This window comes from Pipistrellus kuhlii, unplaced genomic scaffold, assembly GCF_014108245.1.
Source record: "Pipistrellus kuhlii isolate mPipKuh1 unplaced genomic scaffold, mPipKuh1.p scaffold_m20_p_15, whole genome shotgun sequence".
Taxonomy (NCBI): Eukaryota; Metazoa; Chordata; class Mammalia; order Chiroptera; family Vespertilionidae; genus Pipistrellus; species Pipistrellus kuhlii.
The window spans coordinates 25,114,285-25,129,670 of NW_023425460.1; the positions used below are offsets into that span (position 1 = coordinate 25,114,285).

Here is a 15,386-nt window from a genome sequence, read left to right on the forward strand (position 1 = left end):
TCTATCCCTCTCCCTTCCTCTCTGTAAAAAATCAATAAAAATATTTTTAAATGAGATTAAAACGTAAAAGTATACATATGAACTTTAAAAATTTTATTTATCTGGTGTCATTTAGTTTGGGGGCAGAATGCCCTTCTATATCATTAAGATGAGATGTTTTTCAAACTCTTTAGCTTTGACACTTTTTTTATTCTATTACACCTTAACTCTGGACCTCACATACAAAAAAATAAATAAAAAGAATTTTATTTGCATGTTGTTGGTTTTTTTACAAAAAAAAAATAGCACAGTGAATGTAAAGTCAGTGAGAACGATGCTGTTTTGATGAGCAGAAAGGCTGGAAGACAGCTACAGTCTCACGAACTTCAGCACCCAGCCTGTTTCTGCTCCTGTGTGGATGGCACAGCGCGGGAAAGCTGCTTCACAGAGTGGAGGCACGGGTCCTAACTAGTTGTCAAACAGCTTTCCTTGCAGCAGCAGGGATTTCTTGAATCAAAACTGATTCAGACGCTTGAAAAAGACTAAAAGAGTCGCTGAAAATGTTTCACAAAAAGCTGGATACTAAAAATATTTAACTGTTCCCTTTGCGTGCAATAGATATATAAAAAGCATCTATACCTTATAGTAAATGTTAAAAACCTAAGAACAGCATTACCAGGACTTGACAGGTTACCCATTTACTTGCTATTACATAACTGACCCAAGCCAGAGTGCACGCATTGGCCAAGCAAATATGCCTAAGCCTGGCCTAAATGTAACCAAGTTTGGTACATGTGGGCTGAAGTGGTGTACTGGCTTGTGCAATTTTGTGTGGACATAAATGCACAGGCCAAACTTTTTTAAAAGACTTTGGAGCTACAAACTTGGCAATAAATGGCCTGTTTATAAAAATTCAGAAGGTTATTCCAATGTCTATAAATAGTGAGTTCACCCAGCAGCATTGTACCAACTAACATTAAGGGCTTACTATATGCCAGGTGCTGTGCTTTACGTCCAATATTTAACTTAATTCTCATAACCCAATGAGGAAGGCAGGCACTATTATTATACCCATTTTACAGATGAAGAAACTAAGGCTCAGAGAGGTTAACACACCCACTCAAGCATTAGTTAGATGGTCTCCCACATGCTTTTTAATTGTAGCTTTTAAATAGACAAAAAATATTTTTAAAGAACAATTTTAAATAAATTATTTGGACCCCTTGGAAATTCCATACTGTACATGACTTCAGAGGAAAGGAGAGGGGTAGGATTCTTTTAATACTGGTCCTAATCTCTCAACCTCAAACCAGAAACTACAGAAGAGATACTAATCATTCTAGTCCAGTGATTTGGGGTGATACCAAAGCACTATTTTTTAAGTTGATTTCAGAGAGAGGAAGGGAGAGAGAGAGGTTGAAACATCAATGATGAGAGAGAATCATTCTGCTACCTCCTGCACACCCCCTGCTAGGGATCAAGTCCGCAACCCAGGCATGTGCCCTGACCGGGAATCAAACTGTGACCTCCTGGTTTCTAGGATTACACTCAACCACTGAGCCACATTGGCCGGGCAAAGCATCTGTCTTTAGCACCTACTATTTAGTGCTAAGAATAAGGTTTCTGATCATAGCCCATGAAAAAAAAAATGGTGCAAAATTAATCATAAAAAACAATAATAGGTACTGGCAAACAAAGGAATTCTCACAGACAACATATTACCAAATTATCATTTATCTATCAAACAGAATGTAACAATATGTACTGTGGTTAAATATGTGAATTTATTATCTAATTGTGCACCATAAAATCCTATAGTCTCTCAACTAGGTATAATAAATTGTTCACTTCTTTTTAGCAAGTAACACAGTACAGTTAGGTTTTGTTTTGGCTTTTTTAAGCGTTCTAGCCATGGCCTGCATGGCTCGGTTGTCACAGGGTCAGCCTATGTGCAGAAGGGTTGTGGTTTGATCCCAGTCAAAGGCATGGACCTGGCCTTGGTGGGTCTCACACTGATGTTTCTCTCTCCCCACCTTTCTCTCCACTCTCTCTAAAAATCAATGGAAAAATATACTCGGTAAGGATTTTTTTTTTTTTAATATATTTTATTGATTTTGTACAGAGAGGAAGGGAGAGAGATAGAGAGTTAGAAACATCGATGAGAGAGAGTCATCGATCAGTTGCCTCTTGCACACCCCCTACTGGGGATATGCCCGCAACCAAGGTACATGCCCTTGACCGGAATCGAACCCGGGTCCCTTCAGTCCCCAAGCCGACACTCTATCCACTGAGCTAAACCGGTCCCGGCTCGGTAAGGATTTTTAAAAAGGATTCTTATCTTTTAAAGATACATGTGAAAACATTTACCACTGAAATGATCTGAGATTTGCTTCAACATCACTAAGTTAGGGAGGGGAAAGTAATAGGTAAAATAAGATTGAACATGAGTTGATAATGATAGAAGCCGAGTGATGAGTAATTAGCAGTTATACCCTATACTCTGCTTTTTCATAATTTTGAAATTTTCCTATATAAAAAGACTATTTTTGCCGAAACCGGTTTGGCTCAATGGATAGAGCATCGGCTTGGGGACTGAAAGGTCCTGGGTTCGATTCCGGTCAAGGGCATGTGCCTTGGTTACGGGTATATCCTCAGTAGGGGGTGTGCAGGAGGCAGCTGATCGATGACTCTCTCATTGATGTTTCTAACTATCTCTCTCCCTTCCTCACTGTACAAAATCAATAAAATATATTTTAAAAAAAGATTATTTTTAAATCTTGACACTTTCCAAATACTCCTTTTGGACAGTGAGAGGACAAATGGAGCAGGAGTTTACCTTTGGAATAAAATTCAAATGGATATAAAGAGAAAAGTCCCTTTTTCAACCTCACAAATTCTGTTGATGGAACCAAACATCCCAAGCGCCTTTCCCTCTTGGCTAGGACAAATTTCAACCTGCCGGCCCTAACCAGAACCATGAAATGAAGCTATTCTGGCAACTCCATCCTGCCATTTCTGCAGCAATAAACACATTCGAAAAGAGCCAGTCTCCAGTGAGGCCAGATCTTCTCCTAATTAAAGGAAGAAAAAAAAATGTTGGTGTTCCCAAACCTTAGGACATGAACACAAAACTCAAAATAATCCAGCTCACTCAAAATGAAAACAGTGAATCATGAAATAAGAATAAAGAAATCCAAAGCTATTACTTTCCTTTGGTTATTACTTTACTGCATGCATATCTACATCTACATCTACATCTCTATATCTATATCTACATCTATATCTATTTCTATTTCTATATCTATAATCTATACCATAAGGGCATGAAGACATGTAGTATATTCTTTCCTTGGGACCCCCCCCACCCCCGCCCCTGCTACATTGCTGATGCACTAACCCCTGCTTGCTCTACTTATGGGTAATTCAGCACTGAGCCCAACTATATTTGATGTAGGAATTTAAGGGGGAAAAAAGGGAGGAGAGTAGATAACAATGTGATTCCAAAGTCTACCCTTATATCACAGTAGGCCCTCAAATATTTGTAGAATACTTTCCTGAGAATAAGGCTCCCTCATCTAGCTTGTCTTCTAGCATTGTCCTACTTAGTGGAGGCCCTGCTGACCCGTTCCTCCCATTCTCTGCCTCAAATGCTTTAATAATTCAGTTTGTATCACTGATGCTCTCTGGGACTTTTCTCTGAGTGACATGTGACCTGAATCCTCATCAGCGGTGTGCCAGTAAGTGTTTAACAACTGGCTCTCTAAAAATAAAGCCCTGATTTTCAGCATTTGCCAGCTTTCATTGTGTAAATACTCCCACGGTGGCCATTTTCAAGCTACGACCACAAGGATGTTGAATGCAGAGTTGGGAAGTAATGCGTACAAAAAGCTTCCGGAGCCTGTAGGAGTCAACGCTAGCATACTGCTGGGACTCCTGTGGTACCCCGTACCACTCTTTAGAAATATTATGTGGTCACCCCAAAGAATACATCACATTTGGGCCTCTTCCTCATCATAAGAACCTTCCTTAAAAGATAAGACCTGGCCCTGTTTGGTTTGGCTCATTGCGATAGAGCATCGGCCTACAGACTGAAAGGTCCCAAGTTCGATTCCGGTCAAAGGCATGTACCTTGGCTGTGGGCACATCCCCAGTGGGGGGGTGTGCAGGAGGCAGCTGATGGATGTTTCTCTCTCATCGATGTTTCTAACTCTCTATCCCTCCCCCTTCCTTTCTGTAAAAAATCAATAAAGTATATTTTTTTAAAAATGTAAGATGTGCCGAGACCGGTTTGGCTCAATGGATAGAGCGTCGGCTTGGGGACTGAAAGGTCCCGGGTTCGATTCCGGTCAAGGGCATGTACCTTGGTTGCGGGCATATCCCCAGTAGGGGGTGTGCAAGAGGCAGCTGATCAATGACTCTCTCTCTCATCGATGTTTCTAACTCTCTATCTCTCTCCCTTCCTCTCTGTAAAAAATCAATAAAATATGTTTAAAAATGTAAGATGTGATTATCTCTTTGGCCAAACTGATATTACCTTCCTCCCCCTAAATATACAGCATCTCTTTAGATATTTTTCATCAAATATAGGCAGTTGGGCAAGTGTTAATAGGAAGCATCCTCAACTATGTTCAAGTCCTCCGGCTCAAATACCCACAGGACAGGGACGTGGAACTACCACAGCGTTTGAGTGAAATCAAGCCAGGCACCCGGCTCCAGGCTGCCCTCCAGCTGAGAACCACAAGAAACTGAGCGTGTCATCCAGAGCTGAGCACAGTCCCCGGCCCAAAGGGGAAAATACTGGTTTGTCCCTGCGGGACCCGTAGGCATTTTTAAATCTCAGTGTTCATGCACACACACACACATGAATTTGCATAAAACTGGTGAAAGCCAAAAATAATAGTCAATTGTATCCATATCAAACTTATAGTTGTGATATATGTTGATTTTTTTTTTTTTGGTCTTAATAAGTCTTCAATAAAGTTAGCTAAGTATCAGAAAGAAAAAATAAATAAATAAACAAATAAATCTCAGTGTTCAAGGCCACCCAGATCCATACTTGCCTGATCCCTTTATGACAATCCCACAAAGACACCCTCCAGTCTAAAGCTTTAATACTTTCTGGCAACCTGCTCTGAATCTCATGGGTGATCAAGTCTGGCAGATGAAGGTTTGGGTCTTGGTTCTTCAGAGGGTAGGATCCCAAGAAACAGCCAAGATAAAATGACTATCTTTATTTATTTATTTTTTAAATATATTTTATTGATTTTTTACAGAGAGGAAGGAAGAGAGATAGAGCTAGAAATGCCGATGAGACAGTAACATCGACCAGCTGCCTCTTGCACACCCCCTACCGGGGATGTGCCCGCAACCAAGGTACATGCCCTTGACCGGAATCGAACCCGGGACCCTTCAGTCCGCAGAACGACGCTCTACCACTGAGCCAAACCAGCTTCGGCATGACTATCTTTAAATATCTAGCCGAAACCAGTTTGGCTCAGTGGATAGAGCATCAGTCTGCAGACTGAAACATCCCAGGTTCGATTCCAGTCAAGAGCATGTACCTTGGTTGCGGGCACATCCCCAGTAGGGGGTGTGCAGGAGGCAGCTGATCGATGTTTCTCTCTCATCGATGTTTCTAACTCTCCTATCCCTCTCTCTTCCTCTCTGTAAAAAATCAATAAAATATATTTTTAAAATAAATAAACAAATAAATATCTAATGAGCATCATGTAGAAGACAGATGCTATAGTGTATTGTCGAGGAACACAGGGTAGAAGTTATGAGGAGGCAGATTTTGACTTAATATAAGGAAGAACATCTAACACCATCACCCATAATAGCAGCTAACCCTTGCAGAGTGCTTGTGCTTTGCCGTTAAGTCTCACCATACTGCTTACACATACTGAGCTTGGACTTAACTAAGTCCGTCTCTGCCTCTCTCACTCCTGGACAGCCTACTTCAGGCTACACAGGAGTTGTTTGTCCAGCAGCCCCAAGAGGTTCCTAGTAACTGGCACTGCCAGGCTGGCCACAGGTCACAGAGGTCCAGGAAGGTCCAGACTGTCCCGAACTGCTATCTAAATCCCTGTGGCCTCAGATTCAGCACAGGGTCAAGGTCAGGCATACCAAAAAGTTCACAGGCTGGTTTCAAAGGCAACAGATGCCCAGAAATATCTGTGCCCTCAATTACCAGAAGAAAGTTTGCAGGGCTGGGGGTTAAAACAAAGTTCCACGAACTGAATGCAGCAGTTCTGAATTCTGAAGCCTGTTTCGATTCCTGCAGCTTTTATAAAGGAAAAGTGCCCACTCTCCTAATCCTTCTCATATCTTTGGTGCATCCACATCTGACTGCCTCAAGGCCTGAGATAACAAACAGCAGAGATCAAAGGAAGACACTTCTTTTTTAAAAAAGGAACTTTCTCCTGAAACTAGACTAGCAGTAATGTAAATTATACATCCTTACGAAAATGCCAACATCAGCCCAGCCTGTGTCGCCCAGTGGGTGATTGAGACCTCTGATCGAGGAGATTAGGTTTGATTCCTATCAGGGCACATGTCCGGGTTGCAAGCTTGATCCCCAGTAGGGGGTGTGCAGGAGTCAGCCCATCGATGAATCATTGATGTTTCTATCTCTCTCCCTTCCTCTCTGAAACCAATAAAAATATATATTTTTTTAAAACAATAACAACAAAAGGTTGCCAATATCACTGTCACGCCGGGTCCATCGTACCCGGTCTCAGCAGCTGATGTGAGGAAATCTATGAAAGTGACAATGAGGTCAAGACTTGTGACACAGGTCGGGTGTCCTTCTAGAAATGTCAGAGGGCATTAGGGGAGCTTCCATTCAGGTGATGTCAGCTCAAGTTGGAGCATACCCTGAAACCCAGTCCCCAAATGGATCTCAGTTGGAACAAGATGGGTTCACAGAAATCCTGAGGTTTCAGAAAGTTTAAAAGTCTCTGTGCCTAACAGCATTAATATTAATATTTTACTATTAATACTAGCTACTATTAATATTTATTAATATTTATTAATAGTAGCTAGTATTAATAGTAAAATACCTTTTACTAAGCATGTACCAGGGTGCAGGCATTCTACTATGCACTTTACTTATGTTTACTACAAATTGGTCCTCACAACTGATAAAAAATAATAATAATAATAATAATAAATAAATAAATAAATAAATAAATAAAAAGAAAGGCACCGTTATCTCTATTCAAAGCAAGCTTCTAAGCAGTTAAGAATTTCACACTGTTAATAATTAGTAAAATGAGGATCTGATGGCTCCAAAGGTCTACTCTAGAAGGCTCCACTCCAGAAGCTGTCCACACTTCTTTGAAACCCACTGGAATCCTGAGTGGTCCAGTGGCCCAACAGAGTCAAAATCTGATCTTTTACCCAGAATACTTGGGCCCTCCTTCAGTTTAATCCCCTATAAGGAAGGATCTCGATAGAACCTGTCTTACTCCAACAGAAATACCATACACTGGGAGTTTATAAACAAATTATTTCTCACAGTTCTGGAATCCAAGATCAGGTACTGGCAGATTTGGTGACTAGGGCCCACTTCCTCTATTACTGTCTTCGCTGCAACCTCACGTGGCAAAAAGAGTTGGCTAGCTCTCCGAGGTCTCTTTTACAAGGACACTAATCCCAATCATAAGGTTCAAACATCATAACCTAATAATCACCTCCTAAAGGCCCTACCTCTTGATACCATCACCTGTGGTCAGGATGTCACTATATGAATTTGGGGGGACATACACACATTGAATCTAAAGCATTACCTATCTCACAGGGTGTTAGGAGTGCCTGATGCTGTTACTTCTACAAGCACATAGGTGTGCTTTTTACCAAAGGTGTAAAAATTGCATACACTTGCCGAAACCTGGTTTGGCTCAATGAAGAGAGTGTCGGCCTGAGGACTCAAGGGTCCCAAGTTCGATTCCGCTCAAGGGCACGTACTTTGGTTGTGGGCACATCCCCAGTAGGGGATGTGCAAGAGGCAGCTGATGGATGTTTCTAACTCTATCCCTCTCCCTTCCATTCTGATTTTTTTACAGAGAAGGAAAGAGAGGGATAGAGATTTAGAAACATCAATGAGAGAGAGAGACATCAATCAGCTGCCTCTTGCACACCACCTATTGAGGATGTTGCCCGCAATCAGGGTACATGCCCTTAACTGGAATCGAACCTGGGACCTTTCAGTCCATAGGCCGACGCTCTATCCACTGAGCCAAACCGGTTTAGGCTCCCTTCCATTCTGTAAAAAAAATCAATAAAATACATTTTCTAAAAAATTGCATACACTAAACTTTTCTGAAAGTTTTACATAACATACTTCTTCCCTCCACCCCCGACCTAAATATGCAATAGGCTCATTGTGGCAGAAAATAATGTCAGTTAACAATGGAGTTAGACTTGGGTTTGAATTTTGACTCTGCAATTTACTAACAGCAGAGTTAGGGCAAGTTTCTTCACTTCTCTGTGCCTCCCTTTCCCCATCTGTCAAATGAAGAGTGTAAAAACATACAGAACAACAGGCACATAGCGGTTGCTCAATAAAAGCTGCTTGAATTACTCAGTCAACCAACGCGACTACTGTAGGTACCCACTATTGTCATAAGTTTTTCCATCCTCCTTCCAAACTATAAAGAAATCTGTAAAAGTCTAGATCATGTTGATGTAACTGCCTCTAAACGTAAAATTTCCTTAACGCTTTGAATCACCTACTTCTTTCCAAGGAAAAACACAGACACACACGTGCATGCACATGATTAGCCAACTCTAAGCATCTAATGACGTCATAAATTGAGTAATGAGATACCAAGCTTGACACCTGCACGATCTAGAGAAAAGGTCTACTTAGAAATTCTGCGAACCACACTGGGTACACCAAACAGTTCCCATATCTGATTCAGAATATTGCCATCCCAGGGCGAACACTGGCTTACCAATGAAAGCTAAAGCACGTGTAATTAAAAATAACAGAAGTCAAACCTTGATTTATTTTTAGTTTCATGGTAATTGGTCAGTATTAAAACACACGCACAGCCCTGGACAGTTTGGCTCAGTGGCTAGAGTGTCAGCCTGTGGACTCAAGGGTCCCGGGTTTGATTCCAGTCAAGAGCATGTATCTTGGTTGTAGGCACATACCCAGTGAGAGGTGTGCAGGAGGCAGCTGATCGATGTTTCTAACTCTCTATCCCTCTCCCTTTCTCTTTGTAAAAAACCAATAAAATATATTAAAAAACAAAAACAAAAGCACGCACAATTAAAGGCATGCTATTACACACACACACAAAAGAAAACCAAAAACCTGTCAATTAAAACCAGTACTCCTGCCAAGACCGGTTTGGCTCAGTGGATAGAGCATTGGCCGGCGAACTCAAAGGTCCCCGGTTCAATTCCGGTCAAGGGCATGTAGTTGGTTGCGGGTACATCCCCAGAAGGAGGTGTGCAAGAGGCAGCTGATCGATGTCTCTCTTTCTCATTGATGTTTCTGGCTCTCTATCCCTCTCTTCCTCTCTGTAAAAAATCAATAAAATATATATTAAAAAAATGCTAGCCATCGTTAAAACCAGTACTCCTTTGTTTCCCTACTAATTTTGTCTCTAAAACCATGATGGGTTTTGTTTTCTTGACTTGCTTAATGTCCCACGTGTTAAAAATTAATAGCACTCTCTCCATCTTTGATTACTATGCCAAACAAAATATGCTTTGTATTAACGTTGAAATACACTTACTGGTCTTTTGGGGGAAAGTGGTATTCATCTGTCCACCAGATCCTGATGCCTGACGGCTTGAGCCTCAGATTCTTAGTCCTCAGTTCAAATGTGCACTGGACAAACTTCATTGACAAACTTGGGAATCCACATTCCAGAAGGTAGCAACCCTTATCGAGCAGGCTCCTGCTTTCCATTTCGCCCTTTGGTTCTTAAATTTGCAATGCTTCCCATCCATCTAGAATTACTGATTTTTTTTTTAATACACATGTATCCACACTGGATGCAGATTCAACTAAAAAATTCTAGCAATATATCTTTTATCCTGCTTTTCTAATTAGCCAGATCCAGAGGCAGTGGGAAGCCAAAGCTAAATGTCCCGATATTTAGAAAAGTGAAGACTTGTACTCTACAACGGTGGCTCAAAACGGTTACAGATCTGGGTTTTTTGTTTGTGCACAATGCACTGTCACCTATTTTCCGTTAGTGTTTACCTGGCTGATCTGAGAAGTCAGAACTTCCCCTCCAGGAGGCCACCACACGGATCCAGCCCTTACTCCATCCAGCCTGTCTCAACTCCGGGGAGGAAGGAAGGCAGCTCACACCCTCCAGCCTCCTTTCTGGAGCACAGTGTTCAGTGACTCAGACCGTTCTCTCCTTTACAGTTTTCTCCTCTGTCCTCCAGTGGGCTTATCTCGCACTGTCCTTGGGGTCTAAAACATCCAGGATTTCAAGGCAACATCTATGTACTACTTTGTGCCATTTCTGTTCCTCCTCCAAAAAGTACACACATATCAACCAATTTTATCAAAAATAACGTATTGGGTAGAGTTATGTATAAAGATGGTAGTGTAGCACTAGTCATGCAAGACCCGAGCTGCAGCTTAAAGCTATGTGATGGCTAAGCAAATTGTGGTATGCTCATATAATGGACTATTGAGAAAACAATAAAACCGTTAAAAATGACATTTCAATGCTAAAAAGAGTAATGCAAATATCATTTTAGTACTACCTTTCAGATATGGCACATTTTAAGCTGATATTTTCTTTGAATGATGGGACCATGGGTACTTTTTCCTGCTTTTGGGGTATATTTTTGAATTAACTAATTGAAGCGGGAGGGTAAAATAAGGTAATTATGGACTACAAGTGTTACACTCATCAAACAACTTTGTGGTCTTTTTTATCATGGGCCTTTTTTTTTTAATGGAGGCTTATTTTTTTCATTGATTTTTAGAGAGTAGAAAGGAAGGAGGGAAGAGGAAAAAGAGAAACATTGATTTGAGAAAGACACATCGATTGTTTACCTCCCACATTCGCTCCAGAACAGGAGCATGGAGCCTGCAACCCAGGTAGGCACCTTTGTCCAGGACGAAACCCAGAGCCCTTTGGTCTGAGGGCCAATGCTCCAACCACTGAGCCAAACCGGCCACGGCAAGGCCTTTTTTTTTTTTTTTTTTTAACTAAGAAAGTCAGTCTGAGGTTGTCTGTCAGCTCCATTTTCTTGTCCTATGGATTAATGGTGGACAGTGTTCTGTATAGTGGTGAAGACAGTTGGCAAGTTACCGAATGACTGCTATGTATCAAGCAGGAATCTATGTTCTTCATATTCAATCCTCACATCAACCCAATGAAGTAGTGTGATGGTCTCCATCCTACCAATACTAAGACTGAAGCACAGACGTTAAATTACAGGCTCCGGTCATCCAGCTGCAATTCAGGCTCAAGCCCAGCATGTCAGGATGAGTGCGGGTAACTTGAGGTCACACAGCTGCTAAGCAGCAGAGGCAGGTAAAACAGCCAAGGAAGTTGGAAGAAGCAGTTTTGGAAAAGCTTTGCAAGAATAATGTAGAGTGAGGTGATGGTCTTTAGATGAAGACAGTGAATAATCGATATTCCGCTTCCCTGGTTGAGTGAAATCAACCTGCCACTGGTCTGATTTTTTAGATTACAAAGATTGTGAATAGTCCCTGCACTGGGGGCTCAGATTTAAATTTTGTAAATAAATAAAAACTACTGGCCTGTTTATTTTATCCCATTTATTACTCTTAAACATTAGGCATTTGAATGTGTTATCATATTCAACCCAAATAAAAACACGGCTTCCACACCCGCATTCCAGGTGGCTGCCCCTAAAAGTGGTCATCTGACTGTCCTAACATACAGTTGGTTCCGGCAGCAGGAGGTGTCTGATGTTGTAAACTGGTAAGTAGAAATTACTTGTCCAGCTTTGGTACTTCCACCACTAACATACTCTTAAATACTCCTTATAATCATTGTTCACAAAAAATCTATCAGACACCAGAAAACAGAGATATGCTTAACTCTCAGTAGATTCATCATGGAGTATCGAAATATCAACTGATTGAGCAGTATTTTTACAAGAAGATCCCTGAGGTGTTGACAGGCAATGTAGAACGATATTAAATTAAGCCTAGTTTTAACTAAGAAATGTTGGTGGTGAACACAGCATAGGTGACTCAGAACATGTAAAATGTATCTCAAAAATGCTTGTTCAAATCTGAGAAAAGAAAACATGGTAAGAGAATAAAAAGTTAATTTTGACGAGTCCTTTTTTTTACAAGTTTAAGTAAATATGGTTGCTAAGCTTAAAATAAGCTAAATTGTTTATTTTTGTAAAAAATACAAACCACTTTACTTTTTGACACAAAGCACAGAGACATAAAGTTGTCTTGTATTCTAAAATAATAATTCCTGTGGATTTGCAAGTACAAGTTGAGGCAAGGTTATTTTTACTTTGTCTCCAAGCCATTATTAAAAGTGTATTTTCAATTCCTAAAAATTATTTTAAGAAGTGTTATATCCTCAAACATAGATCATTCAAGCTAGCAATACGAAACAAAAACTCAGTACAGTTCTTCATTATATTTTAGCTATTTACATTGCAAACTCTCATACAATTTGCTAATGTGGATCAGAGAAATAACTAAAATGTGGTTTCCAAAGAAATAAAACAGATTAATATAACAAAAGCAACAAATATTTAGTTCTAATCATTTTCTAAAAAGTTCCTCCCCCCCCCGCCAAAAAAAAAAGGAAGGAAGGAAGAAAGGAAGGAAGGAAGGAAAGAAGGAAGGAAGAAAGGAAGGGAGGAAGGAAGGAAGGAAGAAAGGGAGAAAGAGGAAGAAAGAGAAAGAAAGGAAATATAAATTCAGGTAATAAATGTCTTCCTTACAACCACAGCCAAATCTGCTGTGTGGCTTCCAAGTTCCAGACAAGATCTAACTTTCAACCTAAATATTTCAGACCTACAAAACCCAGTGTCAAAGTCATCACGTCCCCCACTCAGGTTAAAATACTTTGCAAAGTTGAATGCAAGAAAAATGGATCCACAGAGAGAAACAAACTGAAGCTGTTTGCCAAATACTAAGCTTTTACCGACAAATCCAACACTTATCTTGTAATGTCCCTACAACAGAATAACCCATATGCCAAAGGTGCATATTTTAATGCAATAGCTTTTTAGCATGCATCTTACTTACTTTGCTTTTTGCCATTTTTAAGCTTCATGAAAGACACCCAGAAAGATGTAACTAGTTGAGTGAGGTTCGGCTCAGATAGGAAAAACCAGTTCTAAACTCGACCCACAAATTTACATGCCAGAACGCCCAGCTGGGAAGGTACTCGGCAAGCTAACATGACATCTACAAGCTTTTAGATTGTGAAATAGTGCGTTCCAGCTTTCTGAGCTGTACATTAGCATTAGAAACCCTCAACTCTAGTTCCCACTAAGGAGAAGAAAAAAAAAAAAAGAAAAGAAAAAAAGAAAGAAAAAAAAAATCCACCTCCAATCCTCATTGGCCCACCTAGTTCCGGCCCACATGGTATCAGTGGGTGTGTCTGGCCCAACAGGTCCTTTCATTGGCTGCGAAAAAACAGCGTTTCATAGGCTGTGATTTGGAGGGTTGTCAAACTCCACGCCTCCAGCTCGGGAGCTCACCAATAGACCCGAGGTGCTGGCTTGCTACTTGGCGATTCAAAGGGCAAGCTGGCTGCCGGAGTGCCAAACCCAGCCAGACGAGCTCCGATAAGGGAAAGGGGAGCTCCGACAGTCCTTCTGAGAAGGTCCAAACCCTTGCTCCCAGACCCCATGCAAAGGTACACACGCATGCAATTTTCCATCCACACATCCGAAAGCCGGGCAGCGCCTTTGCCTTCCCTAGAGCCGCGACCTAGGGAGCGTCTGCAGCTCCGAGTGCAATCGGCCCATTCTACAGGTGGAAGCGGACAAGGCTCAGGCTCAGACAGCGGACTCTAGTCCTTAGCGCTCTTTCGCGGGTTAAAATCAGTTCGGGGCGTCCCTCCGATCGGTGCCCCTGACCCCCATCCCCGACGGCGGGCGCTGGAGCGCACGGGGCGCGCGCCCTGGCGTCCCCCGGTGCCCGGCCCCGCGCGCTGCCCTCTGCCTCCCGCCGGCGCTCCCCGCCGCCCGCCCCGCGGACTTACGCGGCCGGTTCTTCTTCCCGGAGTCCATCCTCCTCCGCAGGCGGCATTTCTTGGCCGGGGAGTCGTGCTGAGGAGGCGGCGGCTGCGGCTGGAGCTCGGGCTGGAGCGGGAGGCGCGGGGGCGCCGTATCGCCTCCGCCCGCGGGGCCCCGGCTGCAGAGCCGCGGCGGCTGCGCGGGCGGCGGCGGGTGGAAGCCGTTGTGCAGCAGCCCGTTCACCGCGGCGGCGTGGCCGGCGGCGCCGGCGGGGGCCCCCGGGGCGTGCGGGGCCGGGGGCTCCTGCTGCCCGCCGCGATCGTCCATGGCCGAGGCAGGCGGCGCGGCGCGCGGGCCCCGCCTCAGGCGGCCTCGCTGGAGGTCATGCTCGGGCGTCTTGGTTTCCCCGGATCCTCCTCCTCCTCCCTGCGGCTTCCGACTCGGCAGCCGCAGAGCCGGCGGCGCCGGGGGATGGCGAGCCGGGCGCTCCTCCCCTTCTGCCACCCTCTCCCCCAGCGGCTCCTCCGCGCCCCGGCCCCCGCGCGCGGGCTCGGCGGCGCCGGCCTGGAGCATGCTGCCCGCGGGCGCGGGATCGGGGAGCCCGGCGCAGCCCCAGCCGGGGCCCCCGCAGCCCGCCGCCTCCTCCTCCTCGGGCTCCCGGGGCCTGGAGACTTCAAACGCGGCTTCCTCACTCCCCAAACCTGTCCCCGCTACTGAGCATGCCCAGTCCTGCCCGCCGCCGCCGCCACCGACGACTCTCAACATGGGGACTGAAGTTCTCCCGGGTTTTCAAAGAGAGAGAGAGAGGCGGGGTGGGCTTTTGTGTAGCCAAGAGAGAGCCGAGAGGAGGCAGAGCGACCTGCTTCTGGAGGAATGCGCGGGGCAAAGACGTGCAACCTTGGTCTTTGCAGAGGTTTCAGGTTTGCAGCTCCTGTCGCCTGCGGGCTAGATACCTTTGCAAGGTCATTCACGCCCTTCCCTCCTCCTCCCTGAAACCTTTGTGAGTGTGAGTGAGCGATCCAACTGCTCGCAGGCCTGAGGGGAGGGAGGAGGAAGGATTATTTTTAGAAAGGTGGGGCTGGTTTGGAGAAGGAGGGGAGGTGCGGGCGCCGACACGGGCCCCACGTGGTCTCTCGTGGAGTTGTCTTGTGCGGGGAGGAAACCTAGGAATACATACAGTGTGAGGACAGTGAAGGACACAGCTGTGGGCTGGATTAACCAGCACTGGAAGAGACCAA

General features: G+C 43.8%; 1 protein-coding gene across 5 annotated transcripts in view; it reads right to left on the reverse strand.

Moving 5' to 3' along the window:
* Nucleotides 1–15,122, reverse strand: part of PANK1 (pantothenate kinase 1) — a 49,425-nt gene extending 34,303 nt beyond the window's left edge. The window contains exon 1 of one of the 5 annotated variants that reach the window (XM_036438526.2): nt 14,175–15,122. In XM_036438526.2, coding sequence (XP_036294419.1) covers nt 14,175–14,913 — 739 coding nt within the window. In that variant the 5' untranslated portion in view covers nt 14,914–15,122. Of the gene's footprint in view, nt 1–13,210; nt 13,433–14,174 lie in introns of those variants that run through there. The other 4 variants (XM_036438525.2, XM_036438523.2, XM_036438524.2 and 1 more) reach the window with 4 other exon arrangements.
* Nucleotides 15,123–15,386: the final 264 nt, after the last annotated feature.